Source organism: Telmatherina bonti (assembly GCF_933228915.1).
Source record: "Telmatherina bonti genome assembly, chromosome: 16".
Taxonomy (NCBI): Eukaryota; Metazoa; Chordata; class Actinopteri; order Atheriniformes; family Telmatherinidae; genus Telmatherina; species Telmatherina bonti.
Genome location: NC_136614.1, coordinates 17,382,550 through 17,405,509, shown reverse-complemented (window position 1 = coordinate 17,405,509; position 22,960 = coordinate 17,382,550). Strand labels below are relative to the sequence as shown.

Below are 22,960 nucleotides of genomic sequence, written 5' to 3'. Positions count from 1 at the left end.
CCAGTGTGGGGGACACGGACCCCAAAGCTCCGATCAATATGGGTACTAGGAGCATTGGGGGCCGTTTCCCCCACACTGGAGAAGTGGCACCAGGTATCTGTTGGAGCCACTTCTCCAGTGTGATATATATATATATATATATATATATATATATATATATATATATGTAGTAATTTTATGTGAGTCTGGACTACACATTAGTTATGACCAAAAAGCAAAAACTTGACATTACTGGTATTATTATATCATTGATATTCCATACTTTATTTTTAGATTTGAACAGGTTACACTACTACATGTAATGATTTATACGTCTATCGTTCAAAATGTCAATCTATTTTATATGCATTTGTTAAGAAAAATCTGATAACCATTTCAGTGGGTTATTAGATTTATTTGTGTATTTCCTCTGGTGTTGACCAAACATATGCATTTAACATTTTACTTTAAAGGAAGAACCATACACCGGAAAAATACTTATTCTGTGATGTTTGTTACGTGAGGCTAATAACTACAAAATCAAGCAACATGCATGAGAAGTGCAGCTGTAAGAATGATATAATCTGGCTTCTTTATTTGGGAAAAATGGATGCACAATAAATGTGAAAAGGATGGTTTAGATAGTTAAGATTGGCAGCTAGGAATCTTAGTGAGTATATGCTCCCTTTGGGTTGAATGTTGCAGAACTTTAACATCAATCATTAAACATCAGATGATGTACAGCTTAATGTATCTTGGTCATTAGACAACTGCAGTCCGACATACCATGTCAGTGTCTGGAGCATAAAAATACCTGGACAAGAGAGATATTTTTTAATAACCAAATGAAGACAAAGCTGAGATTATTCTGTTTGGGAGAAAGAGGTCAACATTAGTAAACACCTTGAGACTCGCGCTCTTAAAATCATCGACCAAGTTTGTAACCTTGGATAGAGACTTAGATCTGACTTTCAACAGCAGAATAAAGGTGTCCCCTAGGCAGTTTTTTTTAATGTACTCAAAACAAACCAAAGTTTCACACATTTTGTCTCCAAAAAAAGACCAGAAGAAACTCATCCATGTGTTCTTCAGTAAACTGCATTACTGCATTAGTCTTTGAAGCAAATTCTCTAAAAAGACTATTAAACAACTGCAGCTCATCTAGAACATTGCTGCTAGAGTCTTAACCAAGACTAAGCGCTCTGAACACATCACACCAGTTTTAAAATCTTAAAGCTGACTTCCAGACATTTACAGAACAGATTTTAAAACCCTACTGATCGACAAATCCCTGAACAGTTTAGACTCAGAATACATCTGTGACGCGTTTAAAAACTATAAACCCTGCAGAGCTTAGATCCAAAGACTCAGGTCAGCTATTTTTGCAATGTCCGTATATTATTAAGTTTCTTTTTTATATTGTTTTAAGTACTTTTGAATGCTTCTTTTGTCCCCAATTGTAACACTCCCAGTCTTCTATATAAAGCACTTTTGTACATGATTTTTAAATAAACAAAATAACTAGTACTAGTCTCGCAACAACAAAAACATACAAGTTGAAGAGATTATATTTGACTTTATTATCATGTAATATGTACCCGCAAAAGGTCTGCGAAGTATAAAAAACTTAAAGTTCACAACAAAGGAAGCTATTCCCGCCCACAGGGAAAACTTTCCAGTAACAAGCTGAAGTGTTTTGTAGTCCAGAGTTTTCATCTCTCTCCTTTTGACATCACCATGAAATAAAGTTGCGTGTCTCCTGCCAAGTGACCAGCTTGGCACATCTCAAACAAACAATGAGCAGCTGCTTCGCTCTCCACAACCAACTTGGCAACCAATGTCAAAGAGACGCATGCAAAACATGGGCTCACCATCATGTTACTTGGCCACAGACCAAATCAAAGCAATAGAATGGTGCAATAAAATGATAGAATATAGCTGATAGTCCCTAAAGGGTAAATTTGCGTTGATTCAACTGCTGTAGATGCAGATGCCTTCACATCACAGCACAAGATAATTCTGCTCATAAATTGCACATAATTCCAAATGAACGTACACTGGTGCACTCTTTGCACATGTTCAAAACAGAAACTACTCTACACTACTGTACTACTACTGTACTGCATTAGTATTGCACAGATGCTGCAGCTTATGGGCTCTCCTGCCTGTGAAGTATTTTGTTTTGTGTTTGGTCTAAGAACCAGCACTGGTGCACAGCTCCATGACAAGAAGCCATTCTGTAAGCGTTGATGCTCACAAAGGGTTAAAGTCTTATGTAGCTATGTTAATAAATAAACACTACCATTTTTCGTAAATGTGTAAATAGGTACATACATACATATTAAATATATATATATATATATATATATATATATATATATATATATATATATATATATATATATATATATAATATAATATGTATACATATATAATATGTATGTATATATATATATATATATATATATATATATATATATATATATATATATATATATATATATATATATATATATATATATATATATATACATAGTCAGTTCTGAACTGACAACAGCCGACAACAAAACAAGTCCTTGTACTTTCAGGGAGAAGGTATTTAATACATAGGTTTTTTTGGTTGTCTTGTCCAGCATTTAAGCAAGTGTAATGACTTTCTGAATGCTGTGCTCTGCTGGGCAAATTTACTTGCCCAAGAGGAGCATTATAGATATAATGATCTCCTTGATATTCTGGATTCCTATTTTATTTTTCTATTTTTTCTTTTTGCATAATTGTTTGTATTACAAAGTTTGTATTGTTGAACCGGACCGGAGAGGACAGAAAAGCAACAGAAAGATACATCTAAGTTTAAACGAAGGATCTTAAACAAAAGTGACAGGCTGTGCAGCATTATGAGAAAAATAATGTGCTGTAACGTGTTAAAGCAAGTAAAACCAGCAAGGAGCATAATCGAAGGTCATTTTTCCACATTGTTGCATACTTAAAATATGGATTTACTTAAGTATGGACACAGTGTTCATGTTGTAACTCCTGGTTTTAGCTACAGCAGAGTGTGGTCACATGTCTCGTACAACAGGGAGACACACGGAGGCAGATAGAGAGATATCACTGTCTCCTGCATACAGCGTTTCATCAGATAGCAGGTATTATCAGTGACTACAGTGTGCATGCGTCTTCCCCCTTCCAGGAAGGTTGCTGTTGTCTGCCATGATTGATGACGACCGATGATACTACTGAGAATTGCAGCTTATCCCCTGCCTACTCTCCTGTATCGCTGTTTGAGTGTGAGTGTCATTGCTTAGCTTCATACATGTAAAGCCAGACTCTGTGTTATCCTCATATGCATAGACGCTGGTACATTGTAGTCACAAGTCACCTGAGTAATGTGCATTGCATGTCCTTGAGTCTGGAAGAGTCAACCTTGCATGTTACTTTGCATGTACCCTTCAAACAGTTCTGGACCATACAGGCTCAACCACAGTCCTGAGTGGTCAAGTGTAACAAAAAAAAACAAACAAACAAAACAAAGGGTATTTGTTGACCTTTTGCATGCACACATCACACATCTCAACTAAGCAGTAAGCACTAAGACTCCGCACATACAAACATGGATATTTTGATTAAAACAGATGTATTTACTCCTATTCTGAGGATGCAATTGCAATTTTGGCAACTGAAACCAAGATTTTTGGAAAATGCCTTCCAGGGTGATGATTTCATTTGACTTTAAATTTCAACTTTGTAAAGGAAGCGAAGAACCGGTGGTTTTTGCGTTGTGACAACAGATTGTGTGGCCATTTTCCTTGTTTTAAAGTCAGCACATTTATGTGATGATCCTCCCTTTGTTTAAATGGTAATCGCAGACCTAGCTAAAATAGATAGTGTTAAGTGTGGCAACAGAATTTCTCACAATAGCAAATAAGTGCGAAGTAATATGCCAACTACACTGATAAACAGAGGCGTTGGAAAGTATTATGAAGTATTATAAAGTACTGCACTCTGCACAATAACATTTTAATTCTCTTATGAGTCATTTCACTGTTTTGCAATATTAATACTGGAAATGTTATATATTTCTGATATGTATATTCTCAAGGCCCTTCTCTCTGTACTACGTAAAGGCATACTTACAGTTGAAGCCATTCTCTGGAATTTCTTTTGTCATTTTTTTAAATATATTTTTATATATTTATTATTATCTCTTATTTTATTCTCTGCCTTATTCTTACTGCTTCTTCCTGTGAGTTCTTTTTTTGTTGCTGTTGCGCCGTAAATGTCCCCAATGTGGCAAAAATAAAGGAATCTTGAATCTTGTACACTGCTACATAAAACTCAACTCTGTCGACACCATTGCTGTTGCCCATTCTGGACGGGACACAGTCAGACCTTGGAATTGTGAGTCAGCTTTGAGAAGAGGATGGAAAGGTAGTGAGAGAATATCAGTAAGTCCACAGCATCTCTGTTACATGTTACTGAGTTGCTGCACCTCAAATCCAAAAGCAGGAAACTCTCCAGTAAAAAATGTTTCCTGCACATTATACATGAAGTTAGTGGATTTTTAATTAACAAATATATTTTCTTGCACAGAAGCACAAAAAACCCTTACAATACATGTTACTTTGTTGCAAATCAGTCTATGCAACAGTTATTAAAAGAACAGCTAAAACAAACTACATGGGCTTCAAATAGCTCATTATTATTTGCTGAACTCTTTATCACTTGTGAAGGAAGTTTTCAGTTTATGCAGGAGTTCTCCACACCAATCAAGTAATAAACCTGCAATAAAAATAAGCAAATTAATCTCATCATAGTTACATTTAGATGCAAAAAAGGTAAAATAAACTTAACTTTCTTTTAGATCAATAACAGTAACATAGTGGAACATGTTCCTGGAGTTGCCAATTACCTTTGCTTTTTTTTTTTTTTTTTTTTTTAAACTTTTTAGCAATAACAACATATACTCTAATGTAGGGAATATTTTTTATGTATGACTAGTAGCACTATTTTGAGTGAATAAATAATTCTATTGCTGTGAACTAAAAATGAGGATATTCTGAAGTATTAGTTCCTGTTAATCCACATCTTTTTAATTTTTCTTAATAGATAACACTTAAAAGAAAAAATGTAAGCAATCACGAACAACCCCCTCCCCCCACCATCCCTCTTTTTTTCCCCCATTTGGCTGCAGGGCTTATTAGTTCTAATCAGTGCTACAATGCATGTGTGATTAGCAAAAGCAAGTTGCAAATAAAACACATGCAACAGCAGAGATCACCTGCTGTCTGTCTTTCAACACACATGAACTATAAAACATAAATTTGTCCATATTCAGTATTACTTCACATCAAACTTGTACATGATATGACTCACCATCAAACCTGTCTTGATGTTGTCTAATGTAACAAGTCTATATTTGAGACGACAATGTGCTTAATGTTAGAGATTTCATGGTTAGGAAACACTAAAATAGAGAAGCATAAGAGAAGCATATTCAGCTGTTGCGTCATGTCAGCAAACACTGCAGTTTGAAATCAGTTGTTTCTGGAAAGACTTGTGAAGGATGCTTCTGAATGATAAAGCTCTGAGCCCACCTCTGGTGTGACGTCTCTTGGGGCGAATCCGGTGCCTCCGGTGGTGAGAATGAGGTTGAGTTCTTTTTCATCACACCAGTCCACCAATGTCTCCTATTAGTAGAGATGCACATATGTCAATAAGGAAAATCCTCTACAGATAAAATCACACACACACACAGACACACACACACACACACAAACACACACACACACACATGTATATATATATATATATATATATATATATATATATATATATATATATATATATATATATATATATATATGTATATGTATATATATATATATATATGTATATATATATATATATATATATGTATATATATATGACATATATATGTTATATACATATAACATATATATGTATGTATACTATATTTTAATGGATACAATAGATTGTTGGTACTTACTTTGATTTCATCTATCTCATCTGGCACTATCTTGTAGGCTGCAATCATACCCCCCAACCTAAAAGGAGAAATAGTCATTAGATTACATTGATTAGGACAAGATGCTTTATTGATAACTACAAGCACATCCATCTTCTTCTTAGAGATCCAGACTTCATAGAGACCGGAAGTTGTTCAGCAAAGAAGCCATAGACATTAAGTAATTCCTCTGATGAAGCAGAGAGTTAAACCCTGGACCAATTAAAGGACAGCAACTCTTCCTCTTTGGGCTTTAAAATATATTTCTCTTAGTGTTCAAGAGATAAATGTAAGAAATAGGTCCAGCAATGGACTGGCGACCTGTCCAGGGTGTACCCCGCCTCTCACCCAAAGACTGCTGGGATAGGCTCCAGCTCCTCCCCGATCCTTAATCGGACTAAGCGATCCAGAGAATGAATAAATGTAAGAAATAGATGCAAGATGTGTGTCCTAAAGCTTAATAATGAGGTATATTACTTGATTGACAACTCCTTTGTCCCCCAGCCTCTTTGCTGCTGCAAGAAACAAGCATATTAAAGAAATCAGACGCTTCAAGAAAACATAGGTCTCTGAAAACACAGACGGAAAAAAGATGACACAAGCAAGATTGAGATTTTTGGAAATACTGACACTCGAATGAAAACAAAGCAAAGGTGTGATGTAGAAAGAGACAGAAAAGCAGCAGTAAAAAGTCAGGAGAAACAGAATGCCCTTGAACACTCCTCCTAAAAGGATTTTCCAGCGGATGGCCCAGAGAGTAGGATGCTCTGACAAGGACAGAGCTGCTGCCATTTCTGAAGATCAAACTACAGTGACCTCCTGTGGCCAGAAAGGGTATGGCAACCTTAAAAAAAAGGCTGAAGGTGAAGGGCGCTGCACAGACATACAAACATATGTAACCTTAAAAGGAAAAAGAAAAAGAAAGTCGTGGAAAATTTGTGAGTCAACTGCATCAGTGTTGTCCATGTGGGTCACTTCAATGCTGTATCAGTGTAAGCATCTCTGTGCCCATACACTTTTATCATCCAAACTTTGTACAGCCTAGACCTGCATCCAAATTGAGAGACATGCTTAGTAGGATAGCATCCAAACTCTGCAGCAAGCATTGATAAGGAAGGAGCGCAGAGCTTACAGAAGCTTTGACAAATGAGAAGTCAGAAAGAAAATTTTACTGTAAGACAAAGTTCTTCGGGAAACGCTGCCCATGTAGGCCTTCCTAGAGCTTCCTCCAACTTGTGCATACACACACTCCAACACACACATCATTCCTGCTGACATTTTGTGATGGCAAGAGTGGTTTACTTCTCTTGATGTGCTCGGAAGGGAGGGGGAGGTTTTGGCATCCCTGTATGTACCTGTGTGTCTTTGTATGTATTCATGTGTGTGCACTTGTCCATTTATGTGTTTGTGCATCTGTGCAACACCTCGGGAGAGTAAAGGAGCTGTCAGGACAAATCACCTCTTATGCGCTCCTGGGGTTTTTATGCCTCTCTGTTTCAGCCCAAATGAAAATATGCTCAACACAAATAACTGGGGTTCCTTCCCACCGTTTCCTAGGCAACCCCTCCTGTCTGAAGCCTTTAGTTGCTGTGTTGTTGATTATGAGAGTGTGAGAGTTTGTGCCTGTCACCGAATGTTTGAGTTTTTTTTTTTTTGTTTGTTTGTTTCTTTGCAACTAACAGAAATGTTATTTGTTCTATCAAAGAAATGCTTCTTCCTTCTTCAGCATAAATAGGTGCTTTTTGTGTCTTGCTTGTTAAAACGTTTTAACCAATATTGTGATACACGCAAACCTGTTTGATCTTAAAGACAGCCTCGAATTTCTGACAATCCTCATGCCTTACGAGCATTTTCTCAAGCAGTGAAAAGCTAATTTGTAACTACAGTATTAATTGATGAGACAGGACCAGCAGTAGTAGCATCATTTCATTTTCTTTATGGTAACAAGTTGCAGACTTTTTCCCACACTGAGACTTCATTGTCAAAATCCTTCATTTAAAGTAATGTGGGTCAGGATGACCCCCTTTTAAAGTTAAGTTAATTACATCTACCTTAATTATTTTTTTTCACTTTTACCAAGGAAATGCCTTTGCAACCTGGTAACCGGCAACCTGCAATGATGATGAACATATTTTATTATAGACATGACACAGCAATTGTTGTCCATCAACCAGTTCTATCAAATTATAATAAAAAAAAACACTATTTATGCCATTTTCTTTTCATAACATCCTCAATGACCTGGTCTCAGATAGTGCAGGAGCCCATTTCTCACCGAAGCAAGGAGTATTTTCACACCTTGTGTCATCTGGACTAAGGGTTTGAAACGTCTCATATGACCACAATTCATAGCAAACAGGTAAAAATGGGCTCAAACCCCCCAAATGTCTAGATGAAATGCATCATTATTAAGTTTGCTTTATGTGTGAAAACATTTGGAGGATGGTTTGGATGATTCCCATGAATTAACTATGAGTTTATTTTTCCAAAACCAAAAAGAAAAAAAAATGAGTTTCTGTAGGAGCATTCTTGGAGAGGAACTCCGGTTTATTTCATCTTTTGAAATATATTCCCACCCACATTAGTTTTTTATTCTAAAAACAGAGTTTCAAAGGCTAACAGAGAGCTCCCGGTGCCTGGCTCCTTGCTTGTCAGGGACGATACTGGTTTCAAATAATGAAACAGTCACATGGCAAATTAAAACTGGCTTCAAGTACTGCACTTGAACATAGTGCTGCTGTCTAACATGTAATAATATTGCCACAGTGCAACAAAAGGATACATTTATACGTTTTCACTCATATGATGACAGACCACTTGCCATAATGCTGACACAGATATGTCTTTCTCCAAACCAACTAATGTAAAGATTAGGGGATGCAGATCCCATAACTAATGACAACAGGATGCAGATACACATTATAAAGTTAATTAATGTGAATTTAAAGAAAAAAGTGCACAGTGAAACCGAAATTAACTGGGTAAAATCTTTTGCAAGATGACAGAAACAAGGTGCTTGGTGCATGCATGGTGTGATGGTAATGTGCAAGGTTGGGTGATTTGAAATTTTAAAAAAAAATTGTCGGAGAGACAAGATTAAAAAAAATACTCATGCTTACTATCATCTAAACCAGTGTTTTTCAACCACTGTGCCGTGGCACACTAGTGTGCCGTGAGAGATTATCAGGTGCGCCCTGAGAAATTACCCAATTTCACCTAATTGGTCTAGAAAGCAGCTCTGTGTTCATCCAAACAGGTCCCAGTGAAAGAAAATAAAATTCCTTCTTCTGTTTATCTGATTTCTATTCAAGAGGATTTGATGAGATGGACTTTATATTAATTACATGAACTTTAAAAAAAAAAAAAAAAAAAACCCATTTTGGTTTATGGTGTGCCTTGTAATTTTTCAGTAAAAAAAAAGGGTTTCTTGGCTCAAAAAATGTTGAAAAACACTGATCTAAACTATCCCATATCATCTGTGCATGAATGGGACACAGGCATGTGTAACAAATTAAACTGCTACAACAATGTCGTCCCAGCACATTAAAGGACATTATCATCTTGCAAAACTTGACATTCACTTACAAATATACAGCACCGCTCAAAAGTTTGGGCTCCCTTTCACAATAATTTCAAAGAGAAAGTAATCCCAAACGTTTGAAGTGTATATAAAAAAAAGCAACTGATGTGCATGCATAGCATCTGTGATTAGAAGAAAATACATTTTTAAAAAAGGAAGCAATATGAAGCTGACTTGGTTTGACAAGAGAAATTGGAGCATTGCACTTATTTGTACACAGATGCATCATGTATATTTATGTTACATGGATCCATTGTGTGTATGCTGTGGGAGATAAATTGGCATCTGTACATATGAGTATGCGTTTCTGCATGACTGGCTTCTCTGCAGATAGAATGCCTGTTTGTATTTTGGGTCGGTGTGATCTGAATTGAGGGAAGCCTATTAGAGAGAGAAGGGTTTGCAACATTTTAATCTCAAAAGCCCATCTTTGTCTCCCTCTTCTGCAGAAGGTTCTGACATATAAAGCTCTTTTTAAAAACTGTAGGCCAATGGAAGGTTGGAATAATGGCTTTTTGCTGGAGGTGTGGACAAATCTTAATGCAGGTGGAGGAAGAAATAGAAGGAAGAAGGGGTGGGACAGGCAGAGAGAAATGGGGTGGTGGAGGGGGGTGGTGTGGCAACAGTTATGGCCTGAAAGCTTGGACGTCTCGGCCAAATCTCTCTATGAATAAAAGACGAGCACATAGAGCAGGATAAAGAGAGGAAGCCAGAAGAAAAAGAAGCACAGAGTGAAAAGAGTGGGGAAAAAAGAGAGATATGCTGTCAGGGGCACACTTAACAAGAGAAAGGAAAAGTATATGTGTGCGTGTGCTTGTGAGCCAGCTGCAAATCTCAGCGGTTGTGGGACACTTCCAAGATGAGACCCATCTGCCAGGGTGATTTCATTAATAATACAAGCTCTTTGTACAGAGCACTCATTCTCACTCTCTCTGTCTTTCACTTGCTCTCCTACACACACACACTCCATCCGGGGGAAAAGACAAGAGCCTCGGCCATCTCCACACTCCCAGTCATAGCATGGAGTCGAGCCCATTAGAGCTGAGCTGTTGCTTCATCCATATGTAGGAAAGCTCTCAAGGGGTCACCTCTCAACATGTTAGCTGCTAGAAGGAAAGATGGAGGAAGAGGAGGGACGGACTAGCCTGCTTCTTCAAACCCCTACCATGTTAAGAGCTCTGAGTGCCCAGCAAGGTGTTCCACTCCCATGATTCCACTCACGCCCACTAAGCATAGCCACAACCCCAGAAACATACACTATGAAATAGACTGCAGATCATCAGAGCCAAAAAGTCTTCTATTTATTTACAGAATAAATGTCATCGCGGTTCAAATCTGCAAAAGCTGAATGTGTCCTGCGACCATATTTCCTTTCTCTGTCTAAATATAAGAAAAGTATGTGCATATCAAGCTGTGGGGTGACTTTGTGGAACAAGCTGGATGAAAAGTTAAAGCAAAGCATAAACATGAATATATTCAAAAAGAGGCACAAAAACTTCATTTTGAAAAAGTACCCCCCCCCCCCAAAAAAACGATATAAGGAATATTATAAGCAGATGGATATTCATGTAATATTTTGTAGATATGGCTGTAAGTATATGTATGTATGTAGTATATCTGTGTGGATGTGTTTATATGAATGGAGGTATATGGAAATGTGTGTGTAAATGTAAATATGTCAATGTAAATATAGATAGTAAATTGAATAAGTATGTTGTGGCGTGCAGTGACAGAATGGAAAACTACATGAGTAGAAAGGGGTGGAAATACCAAATAAGTGTACACTTCCACCCATTCCTTTTTCAAACTCCTTTTATTTTATGAATTTATTTAATTATCAAATTGATAAGGAATTATTATTACCGTTATTCATATTAATATTTGTGATTATTTTTATTTTCTTAATTACTACGTATATACGTGTGTACATATGTACATATGTATGTATAGGTATGTACGGATATTTTTCTTTTCTTATTTTCTTTCATTTACTCGAAACTAACTAATTAACTAACTAAACTAGCCCACATTCCTTTCATCTACAGTTCATACGTTTAACGCCTGTGGAAAAAACAATCCCTGTTCATGTGTGTCATTCATAAACATTTACAGTAGTTTGGTTTACATGTGGTAAAGTAGCTGAAAAATATAAAAAGGAAACTCTTGCACAAATAAATAAATAAAATAAGAACTGTACATAATTGTATAACTTTTATACACAAAGATTTTAAGTTAATGCTGAAATAGCACCATTTGTTAAAAAACTCAAATTTTTTTGTACATTTTTATTTGATTATTTGTCAAAAGAAGACATGCTAGTGTAATGTTGGCCAACCCAAACACCACACAAAACTATATATAGCTCATACAAAATCTGGACCACATATTAAAACGGTTAAAATTTAGAGCTCCTGTTTTTCTAATATGAGCAAACTGTAAAGTAAAACTAGATATGACATTTCTCTACATTAAATATTATCTCCTGAAGTTGTGCATTAGTTATTTTAATTACGCCACATTTCACAAGCCATACTCTCAAACAAAGTCAGTTTGTACAACAGAAAAGATAACAAGACAAATGACAAATGACACAAATAAGTTGGTTTTGATTAACTATCTCATACAGTAACAATTTCAAGCCAATTATGATATCTTCAAATTCAACAAGTTTGACTATGATTAATAAGACTAAACAAAGTCAAGAAATCAAGCAAATATTTAAGCCGTTCAGAAAACACAGATAATGTACACCATCCTCAAAGTCCTTTGTTTTGTTAGAAGCAAGCTTACAAGGAATAATATCTGAAAAGAGGACGTCAGGACAAACACGGAGCAGAAAGGTGAAACTGAAAGCATTTAGAAAGGAGCATGGTTTGTCTTGGAGATGTGGCTTCACAGCGCTCTTCAATAGTTTTGACATACCCACAAACATTTGTTCAAAGTGCATGTTTAGGAAAAAGAATAACAAGATTAAAGATTGCAGATTGGGGGTTTTCTTGCATTGCAAACTGAATGCTGCAGCTTAGTCTTTTGTTGCCACTTCAAAATACAAAAAATAGATTGTGACATAAACCCTTTCATGCATAGGGACACCTATGCCATAGTGAACACCTATTTACAAGCTTTTTTTTGCATATTCATGAATGAGGATGGTATTTTTGTAAATAAATCACTTCAGTGGATGATAGAGAATCTTCCAATATGTTTCCACTCTCTGGAGAATAAATTAATATATGATATAATTGAACATGATGTAATTACGCAAGTGTGCCTTTGCGATAAATATACGACTATATTTTATACAAGCTTTACATAATGTAATTATGATTATATATTTTATCAATATTCTAAAGAATACATTAAAATAAATAATAAATCATGATAAATTCTAAATATCACTAATGAAAAAAGTATCATGCAGAAGTAAAATACTGTATTTACAAAAATGTTGCAGTGTTGTTCATTTATTCATGCATGAAAGGATTGATATGTGTTGTACAAGGAGGAAGATACATCCATTGCGATTTCTGGAGAAAACTAATTTTGAACTTCTTGGAGGTGGGCAGCGGAATGTAACATGGAAAGCTTGAGCTGGGTGTCATCCACATAAGGAAATTTATGTCTGTGCTTTTTGAAGATTTTGCCAACAGGGAGTAAGTAGATGATGAAGAGGAAGGGCCCAAGGACAGAGCTCTGGGGCACCCCACTGCTGACATCGAAAGTTGCAACTGAAGAGTGAAAGGCTGCAGTGAGCTCAAGAGAGATGGGAAACATCAGTAGTCTGGAATCTGCTGCCGAAAGGAGATTATCGGTGATCTTCACCAGAACTGTCTCCGGGCTTTGACAAGGACGAAAACCGGACTAAAACTGTTTCTAGAGTATTTTATGTGACAAGTCTATAGGACTGTGTTGCTGCTACTTTTCAAGAATTTTGTACAGAAAAGAAAGGTTAGTGAACCTGTCTGAACCGGAGAAAAGGGGGGAGTGCGTAATGTCAGTGATGAGTGAAAAATGAAATGGATGAAAAAGTTTTGACGAGGTTTGTTGGCTGTGGATTGAGACTACAGATGCAGGACTTTGATTTCTGTATGATGGAAGAAATTTCTCCAGTAGTAGGGATGAAATAGTGAGTCAAAGTGCAATTCAGTGACCTTAAGTCCAACAGGAGTGTATCTTGAGAAAAAACGATTTTGGCTTTTTTTTTTTTTTTTATGGCAAGGTATTTATTATGAATTGGCTTGAACTGATGTGTCTGTAAAGTGCCCTGAGAGGACATTGTTGTGAAGTGGTGCTATACAAATAAAGCTGAACTGAACTGAATAGAGTGGTTGTCTTCCTACTGTCCTCCACAGGTCTGTGGGTTAGACACAAAATTCCCAGTATTGTACCTGATGTACTAATTGTCTCTGCTCGAAGAAGAAAAAAAAAACAAAACAACAAAAACAAAACAAACATAAACTTGCATATGAAAAATGCAGAACTCAAAGTGCTGTAAGAGTCTGAATGTGTGAATAAGCAACACAAATAAAGTGCCTTGCAGAACCTTGACAAGGTAAGACAGATGCTGTAAAATGGGATCAGGATGGCTCATTTATCATCCCTACATTAGCAGAAAAAAATAAAACTGGAGACAAGTGTTGATTGCGCTTAAAAATGAACAACTAAAGAAGAGAACGGCTCAAAGACAAGCTGGCCAGATTTCTGACAGGAGTCCTTCTGACACAATGTTTTGTTTTTTTAATATGTGGTTAATGTTACATGAGGGCAGCTGATGAAAGCTCAGAGCTGAGAATGATCACTTCTGTCTTGTTGCCGTACAAAATCAGAGATGTCAAAAACTCACTTGCACAGATGCTAAACATGGTGCCAGTGATTTTAATCCCAACCCAACCAGGCAGCAGTGGTTTCTCCTTGTTCTCTTTTATTTGTATACATGAACCCTTTCAGGTTCTGGTCTACCATTTGATGAATTACTTTTCAAAAAATTGTGGAAATAAACCAGCTTGAACCATCTCTGCCAATTGGTCCCCAAAAAAGTTCTTTGTAACTATTGTTTCAATTTTCAACTGTTTCACTGTTGTTATATTTTTTTTTAACTTCTTTTTAACACCTTAACCATTTGCTTCAATATATATTTTGTTAATTCTTGTCCAAAACAAATGGAAAACACAGAGAAACAACAACAAAAAACCCCAATAATACTAATACTAGTAATAATAGTAATATTAATATTAATAAAATGTAGAAATTATTTCCTAATTTTATTTGATCCATTTTTCACTTTTTTCATTCACTGTTCTTCTTCTTATTTTTTTTTTTATGCCACTGGTTTTACACATTATTATAAAACATACATGTCTTGTTGTGTTACCCTGATTGCTTCTTTAATATTGATATGTGAAGATTATTCTGTTTTTGCTAAAAGAACGGATTATTTTCTTTAGTTAAATGTGTGAATAAAATTATATTTTGAGATTTTAGTTGCATAATGTGATCCGTTTGGAACAGACGTGTGTATTTTTTACCTTAGAATGACAAATTTTAACCTGAAATTGTCCTTCTGGTTTGTCCCATGACCTCCATACTGTTGTTACATTTTTTTTAAAATTTGTTTGAAAGAACACAATGTGATCAAAAATAGTCACTTGCCTGATAAAGGGTTAAACCCTCAGTGTTAAAGAAATAAAAGCCTACGAACCAAAATATTTTCAATAAAAAGGTCTTGAGAAAGATTTGAAAAGGAAACTTCCACACTAATAATTCAGATTTTAACCTCTCTGTGTACGTAGTTGTCTCAGGTGCCTTTCAATGGAGCCATATGTGTGAAAGTCTTTGTCTGCTGACCATCTCCTGACAGTAAAATTGGGTCTCGTGTCACTCGTCTGATTTTCTTCTGGCTATTCTTAGCTACGACAACTTGCAAAATCGACAAGGGTTTTTACAGCACAAGTCACCGGAGGGCAGACACACAGTGTTGGCTCCACTGCTGTTGAGAGCTGGCTCAGTCTTTAAGATAAACACCCGTCAATGCTCACATCCATTATATGAATCTTAAAAAAAGAAAAGGAGTATTCACTTAAACTGAGGCAAATATGCAAATAAAAAACAAATATATGTGAGAGCATTCACTGGGACAGATATCCACCTCTGCCTCAGCTGTGTGTCCTTGAGTCTGGGTATCATTTATTGGACTCCCCTCTGCTGCTTGGTCTCATTTTGGCCACGTATAATTTTTCTTCACCCCCACCCGGGACACCTCAGGTTACTCCCGAAAGCCAAATCGAGCAGATTGATTGATTCCATATGTCATTGTGTGTTTGGGAGATGCTGTGATTATAGTTTATGTTAAGGCTCCTGCTGTGGCACTACATAGCCTCCCTCCTTCCTTCTTCCCTCATCACCTTCCTCCTCTCCTCTGCTTTTTTTTTTTTTTTTTTATAGTTTTGCCTGTCTAAGTCTCTTTGTCATGGTGGCTGTGGCACTTTGAGGGCATAGTGTTCCAGCCGGTCAACTTGATGGAGCAAGAGACTTGTGGTGTGGATTAAGATGGTTTTTGGGATCTTAGCTCAGTGAAGGTCAACCATCGATGTAGCATCCTACCAGAGAGGGATGTTAACATTGGTGCAGTTGTCATGTTTAAGAAGAGGTAGGTTTTTTTTTATACAAGGTCAGTCCATCAGTTAACTGTTAAATCAATGCATTTGTTTAATCAATCTCACAAATTTGCATTACATGAAACATTTTCATTTTGATGCTGCACAAAGGTGCTTACAATGCAGTAGAAAGGGGATGATGTATGTTCATCTGCTGGCTGTTAGGGACCAAAAGTTTTCAAAAGTTCATTTACTTCTTAGCTTTGTCTTCACCAATGAGTGGTTCACAGTTGTATCATATGAAAACTTCTTTTTCATTAATTAATTGAAAAAGTTGATCTAAACTTAACAAAATAAAAGAACTGCAAACAGAAATACATGATAAAGACAAAAAAAGGAAAAAAAAACCCACAATTGTGATAGAAAAATAGTTATAAATTCAATATTCAGTATAAAAGATCTATGTCCCCTCAAAGAATCCTTTTTCTCATGGAGTCAAATAGTAATAATCATAATAAGGACAACAGTGGAAATTATGATAGTGATATTATGTGTATATAATCTATAAGTTTATGATATTTGAGTCCAATGGTTGAGTAATGCAATAATAATAATAACAGTGATAATAACAATAAACATGATAACAATAGTACTTAGATAATAAAATACCACTTCAACCCATCCCAAAAAATGTGATGCAATATTAAAGATTTTTATAAAACATGCCTCATTTCAACAGTACCGGCTCACGCTTTGAGTCTTTGTTCTGAAATTATGGTATTTTTGGACTGTGAACAAATATAAGTAGTACCAAATGTGGGGTAAGGCTGTGCTGCTTGACCCAAAAATAAATAAAATTTGTGAAAAAAATATTTCAAAGTAAGAACTGGCCGTTATTCTTTGTTGTACTTGTGCTAGAAACACTGTCCCTGTTGCAAACCTAATTCTAAAAGCATGAGAGGATAACATTACAGGTTATCATAGCCAGTGAGAAATGTACTGGTACATTTTTCGGGAAATATGCAATCATTATTCACTACCAAGGTTTACTTTACTAAAGATTTTTGTAATACTGGGATTATTTACATGAAGGCCACAGAACATCATGTTTTGATGGTGGATTGACATTTAGGACTTTGAATCTGAATGATACAATAAAAAATGAACAGAGCTGGAGTTCAGAAGCAGTGCTGTTACTATTATCTGTAGCAGTAATAACGTACGTTAAATCCATGCAGGGATTGTGTTCACGGTGCACTTTGGTCAAACGTGCCAAAACTTTACAATAATATATCCCCATTCCACCAAAGGCGGCGCTGCACTAGTACTTAGCAAGAGAGGACAAGATCTGCATGAAGAAGAAAACTCTGTTTTGAATGCTAAACATGGAGCAGTAAACTGTCGCTGTGGTGGGTTTTTTATTTGGTCTTATGCAAGTCCACTGCAGAAATACACTTCAACAATGACCGCAGTTTGAACAACAGACAAGGCAGAGGAGTCTTACTGCGATCGCCAAGTATTTACCAACAATGCAATACAACTTCCGCTTGAAACGGGCCGAGACCTGCGTTTGTAGGCGGACCTGGTCCACTTCTTTGAATTCGTTTGGCGCATTCACAGCTCCTCAAACAAAGTGGACTTTCTGAGTAAACAGATGAGGATTCGAATTAAAAAGGCTGATCTGAATGTGCCCTAAATCTTGGGACCTCAGTGGTCACTGTCCTGCATATTTTAGATGCTTTCCTTCTTAAACACGCCTGACTCGAATTAATGACTCATACGGAACTTGACAAGCTGTTGGATCCATCTAAAACCTGCAGGATAGTTGTTCTCAGTAGTTGGAGAGTCCTGACACATCTTCTGGGGAAAAATGTTCAAGGATTCCCAAATCTGGTCCTCCAAGCCCACTGTCCTGCTGACTTTCAGTGTTTCCCTGCTTCAACATACCTGACTTAAATTAATGACTCAGTTGCGGACTCGTGGAAATCCATTTGATGTGAATTAGGTGTGCTGCGGCAGAGAAACATTTAATCCCCATGGGGTAGTGGGCCTTGTGGACCAGGGCTGGGGATTGATCACTGTTATGGATAAATAGAAAGCTTTGCTGCAAATAAAGTTTATCGAGCAACCTTACATAAAGGCTTGGAAACCATTTAACCGTGATAGAGATTGTTGTCCTTTAGAGTTTTTTTGGTGATGCTACTTGCAGTGTTCTCACTTGAAGCCGACTAAATTTGCTAATTTGTGTTACCTTGAGCTTTTTAAAAAATTTTTTTTTTTAAAATTCACCCTTGTTTTTATAAATACCTGATTTATTCGCTAATTCCACTTAATTAAAAAAAAAAAAAAAAAAAAAAAAAAAAAAAAAAAAATATATATATATATATATATATATATATATATATATATATATATATATATATATATATATATATATATATATATATATGTATATATACTCATATTATGCTGCTCAAATCTTACAATTCAAAAAGTATTTGAACATAAATGGTTGATCATGCATTATCAATGTAAGGACTTTCAGCTCTATAAGCATCCGTAAGGCTGCAAAGGTACGTTTCACCTCTTGACTGCAGCTTGTGTTCAAAAGGAAACACCTGAAGTAAGTATAGTTTTTGGCCATATATTTATGCCTGTGGGATGTAGGCTACTGTAATATAAATCTTACTGACTGTAGCATGTAAAGAATTTGTCTAATCTATCTCTGTCGAAGTTGAGGTAAAAAATGAATCTGATAAACTTAAGACGTGCACCGGCACCACTTAATGTGTTGCTAGAGGCTACGCTCTTTTCAAGTTCATTTGGGTGTTGGTTAAACTTACAACAGATACAAAATAAACATATTTAAACATATTATATTGCAAATAAGATGATACCTAAATAAAATGGCACAAAAATATTTAAAATTGCCTCAGTGTGGCAGTGTAAAAGTAAGTATGTGATGAATGCTTGATCGCTTTCTGGAGTTCTGTCTTGTGTGATACAAGTGGCATAACACAGACTCCCCCTACCTCTCGGTGTCACACACAGCTTTGACACAAGAATTACACGTCAGTCCCGAAATAAACATGCCATAACCGACATAACAAGCACAGACCGGTCCAGGGTCCCGCAGCGAGGGAGGGGTGACACTTCAGTGATAGTGACTGGTGTGATGGGAGCAGGGTGACTCCAGCAAATCAATGGATGTATGGTGAATGGTTTGGATGTGAAGAGAAGTGTGTCTAAAGCAGCATGGCAGGGTCACAGTTTGCAATGTTTCAGTTATGGCGTGTGGTTGTATTCTACAAGACGAGATGAAGTACTTGCTTTCATAAGCAAAAGGCAATTAAAATACCACTTATTACTGTACAAAACTTAGACAGTTGGCTCCTTCTTGTGGCAACAATTTGACAAAGAACTAACTTTCACTTGCCATGGTGCAGCAGAACCTGACTGACTTTTACCAAACTCTGACTTTAACCACACAAAAATGTGTCTTTGGATGGGAATTGTTAAGCACTGATGGCAGCGACTAAGCTCGTGTCTTTTGGATGAATGAAAGAAAATCCGTGAAAGTTTAAAAAAAAAAAAAAAAAAAGCCTAACAACTTTTTATTGTCTTGTATCATGAAATTAAGATGGATATTTGGGGTACTTATCATCCAATTTATAAAACATGCCATAAACGATGAAGATGCAACCTGTACTGAGGTCTGGACCTCCGCTGGGTCATTCCAGTGTTGCTACAGCAACACTTTGAAACATTCAAGTATTGCTGTAGCAGCATGATTAGGATTCTTGCCCTGCTGGAAGGTGAACCTCTGTCTCAGTCTCTGGAAGTCTGAAATCGCTTTTCCTCCTGAATTTATGTAGCACCATTCATTAATCCTCCAATTCAGACCATTTCCCAGTCTCTGCTGATGAAAAAAATCTCCACAGCATGATGTTAACACCTGCTCCACTGTAAGGTTCGGGGTCAGAAAGACATTTTTGGGTTTACATAACATTTTCCTCGATCACTTAAAAAAAAAGATCAATTTAAAACTTAATTTTGCTAGAGCACTTTCTTCGGTAGCTATGGGAGTCTCTCATATACCTCTTTGACAAACTGCAAGAAATGTTTTTTTTTCTGTCCCCTCTGCTCTAAAGCTGAGCTTTAAGCGAACGGCTTATAGAGGTCTTATGGACAGATTCACCAGTCTCTTCATGGAGCTTTTAAAATCTTTCATGGTTACATTTGGACAGGCCTCAAAATTTATGTTGGTGCCATATTCTTACTATTTTGTTCTAATAGATCTTATGGCCTTCTATTTATACAGAAATCATGCAAGAGGTAGACCTTAGTGTGCTTAAATCAAATATAGCCAATAGCACCAAATATCATCATGGGTTGCATAACAATAAGGGTCAATACATAAGCACACACCCCTCTTCAATGTGGATATTATGTGAAGTTATAAACATAAAGAGAAAGAAAAGAACATTTAAAAGAAGACAGTGTCAAGTGTGAATACTTTTACAAGCTACTGGTTTTAAATGATGGTGTATTGGGATACTCCTATACATAGGCATACCTCTATACAGAAGACCACCTCTATATAAATAGGAATGGTCCTCTGTATTGGACAAGATTTTTAATTTTTTTAAATCTTCTTCTATCCTTTAAGCTACAAAGAGTCAACCTTAAATAAGTAGAATGCTGCGGCTCTAATAATTCTGCCATGTAGACTGGGAATTTCTCTTCACAAGGCAACACCAAATCCCAACATGCTGTGTTGAAGAGATATTTTTAGGTCCTTAGTTAATCTCTGAACACAGAGATGCAGAAATACAGAGGGTCTGAGAATCTTTTGTTTATGTGTTAGCTTGACTTAGAAGAAGTTGAAGCTGAATTAAAGGAATGTATGCATAATGTTTCTGTTGTTTCTGTTGGATGGATTGTATGAAAAAGACCAACACTCACAAGGAGGGATCGTGGACGAGATCTTTGAGGTTGATGCCACTGCGGTCCTCTGCAAGGTTCCGGAAACAGCTGTCACTCACTGGATAGCCAGGGAGAGAAGAAAAAGTTAGTACATAAAATCATTTGATAAAGTGATCAGCTTAATGACGCGATACAATGGAATTCAGTTTTATATCCACCTAGAGACTGAAGTGCTGTTACTAAAACTCCCTTAACAATAGAGAATGTGTGTGTAATGTTACTGCAGTTTTCGCTGCCATTTTGGGGGCATGCGGTATAATAATCTGTATTTAAAAACATATCTAACGCATGCCGAAATATAAGGTTCTTTCCAGGATAAGCTCGAAAGAAAGGTGGAGAGTTATTATGACGCGGAAATACAAATTATTGCTAACTAACATCACAATCTGCTAAACAATGAAGGAAGATTTAGATGTGAAAGCACTGGTTTTTGTCTCAGATGTCACTATTTACCTGGTGTTTGGTCTATGTTCCTACACTGGTCATCAATTTTCACTGAATGTTCACACAGTCATTTGAAAATGGATGGATTAAAACTTGAGAGACTTAAAAAAACACCCAGAAAACAAAAAACTAAACAAAATGCACTTAGATGTATCCATACTGTCATACTGAAAATATATGTTAATTAAACATTTACTTTCCTGATATTTTCTTTTAAAAATAGGATAAATTAGCTGTATTTTTTGGTGAAATCATTTTGATAAAAGAATATATTTTAGACAATAAAAGGGAATCGAGAGATATCTAAATATACCACATTCATTATTATATTATATATTATATTGTATATTGTGTATTGTATATTATATTAAATAGTATATATTATTATATTGATTATTATAAAGCACAAGGAGCAGTAAAAATATGAAAGCAATAAAAAAAATTGAGGAAGTATATTTATTACAATGATTAAAAAAAAACCAATAAAGATGTTTTAAAGAAAAAAAACTTTTCTGGATCTGATCTACTGATCTACGGTAAAACGCTGGAAAAGAGTGATGCTGAATGTTGGACTCATAATCAGTAAACACCAAAGATCAGAATCTGGTGGAGGAAAGTGAAGTTCTTATCTGCACACGGGAGAATCATCTACATCTGTAATGCGGCATTTAAAATCACTTAGGCCTACTTATTGCACCTGTCGTCAGAAACTCTTTCTACATAAATTCTCAGGTGTACCACCTGTTCCCTGATCCTCCTGTTCATCTAGCTGACATGTAAATCCATCTTTACATCTGCACATGTACTTTACATCCAAACCTTGGTCAGCCCAAACCACATTACCTGAAAAAGTTTCTGTAGATACTCACTGGTCTCTGTGATAACTAACTCCCTGCACTGCATAAAGATGGAAACAGGATGAAAAGCTACTGATTAATTTCCTTTTTGTGCGCTGATCATGAACCTGCTGCTGCAGCTGAGTATACAACTCATGGAAAAGAATTGTAAGATTAAATACTTGTGTAAAATTTGGAGAAAGATGGAATTAAAAAGACACGCATCTGTTGAACCAATGCCAAAAGGCTACGGGTACACGCAAAATGGCAAATTCTCCCACAGTTCTGTGCATTGATGGCAGTTTTCTCAGTATCGATGCACCACACAACACAACAACAAACCATTGTAATCTATGTACAACTATCTAACCACCAAGCAGAAATCGTAAGTACATTGCACGATACCCCAAAATAAGAAGAAAGACCACACATGCTGCCATTGCATGAGCCCCCCACAGCCCTGAAAGAGTTAATACAGGATCCATGTGGCTATAAAAGTAATTGATAATATAGACAT

General features: G+C 36.3%; 1 protein-coding gene across 5 annotated transcripts in view; it reads right to left on the bottom strand.

Annotated features, from left to right (window-relative positions):
• The window catches only part of gphnb (gephyrin b), a gene marked incomplete at its 5' end in the record, with an annotated part of 112,089 nt that overhangs the window by 55,022 nt on the left and 34,107 nt on the right, over positions 1-22,960 (bottom strand). For all 5 annotated transcript variants that reach the window (XM_079255733.1, XM_079255734.1, XM_079255735.1 and 2 more), the window contains 3 exons: positions 5,574-5,666; positions 5,987-6,044; positions 21,143-21,221. In XM_079255733.1, coding sequence (XP_079111859.1) covers positions 5,574-5,666; positions 5,987-6,044; positions 21,143-21,221 — 230 coding nt within the window. The remainder of the gene's footprint in view (positions 1-5,573; positions 5,667-5,986; positions 6,045-21,142; positions 21,222-22,960) is intronic.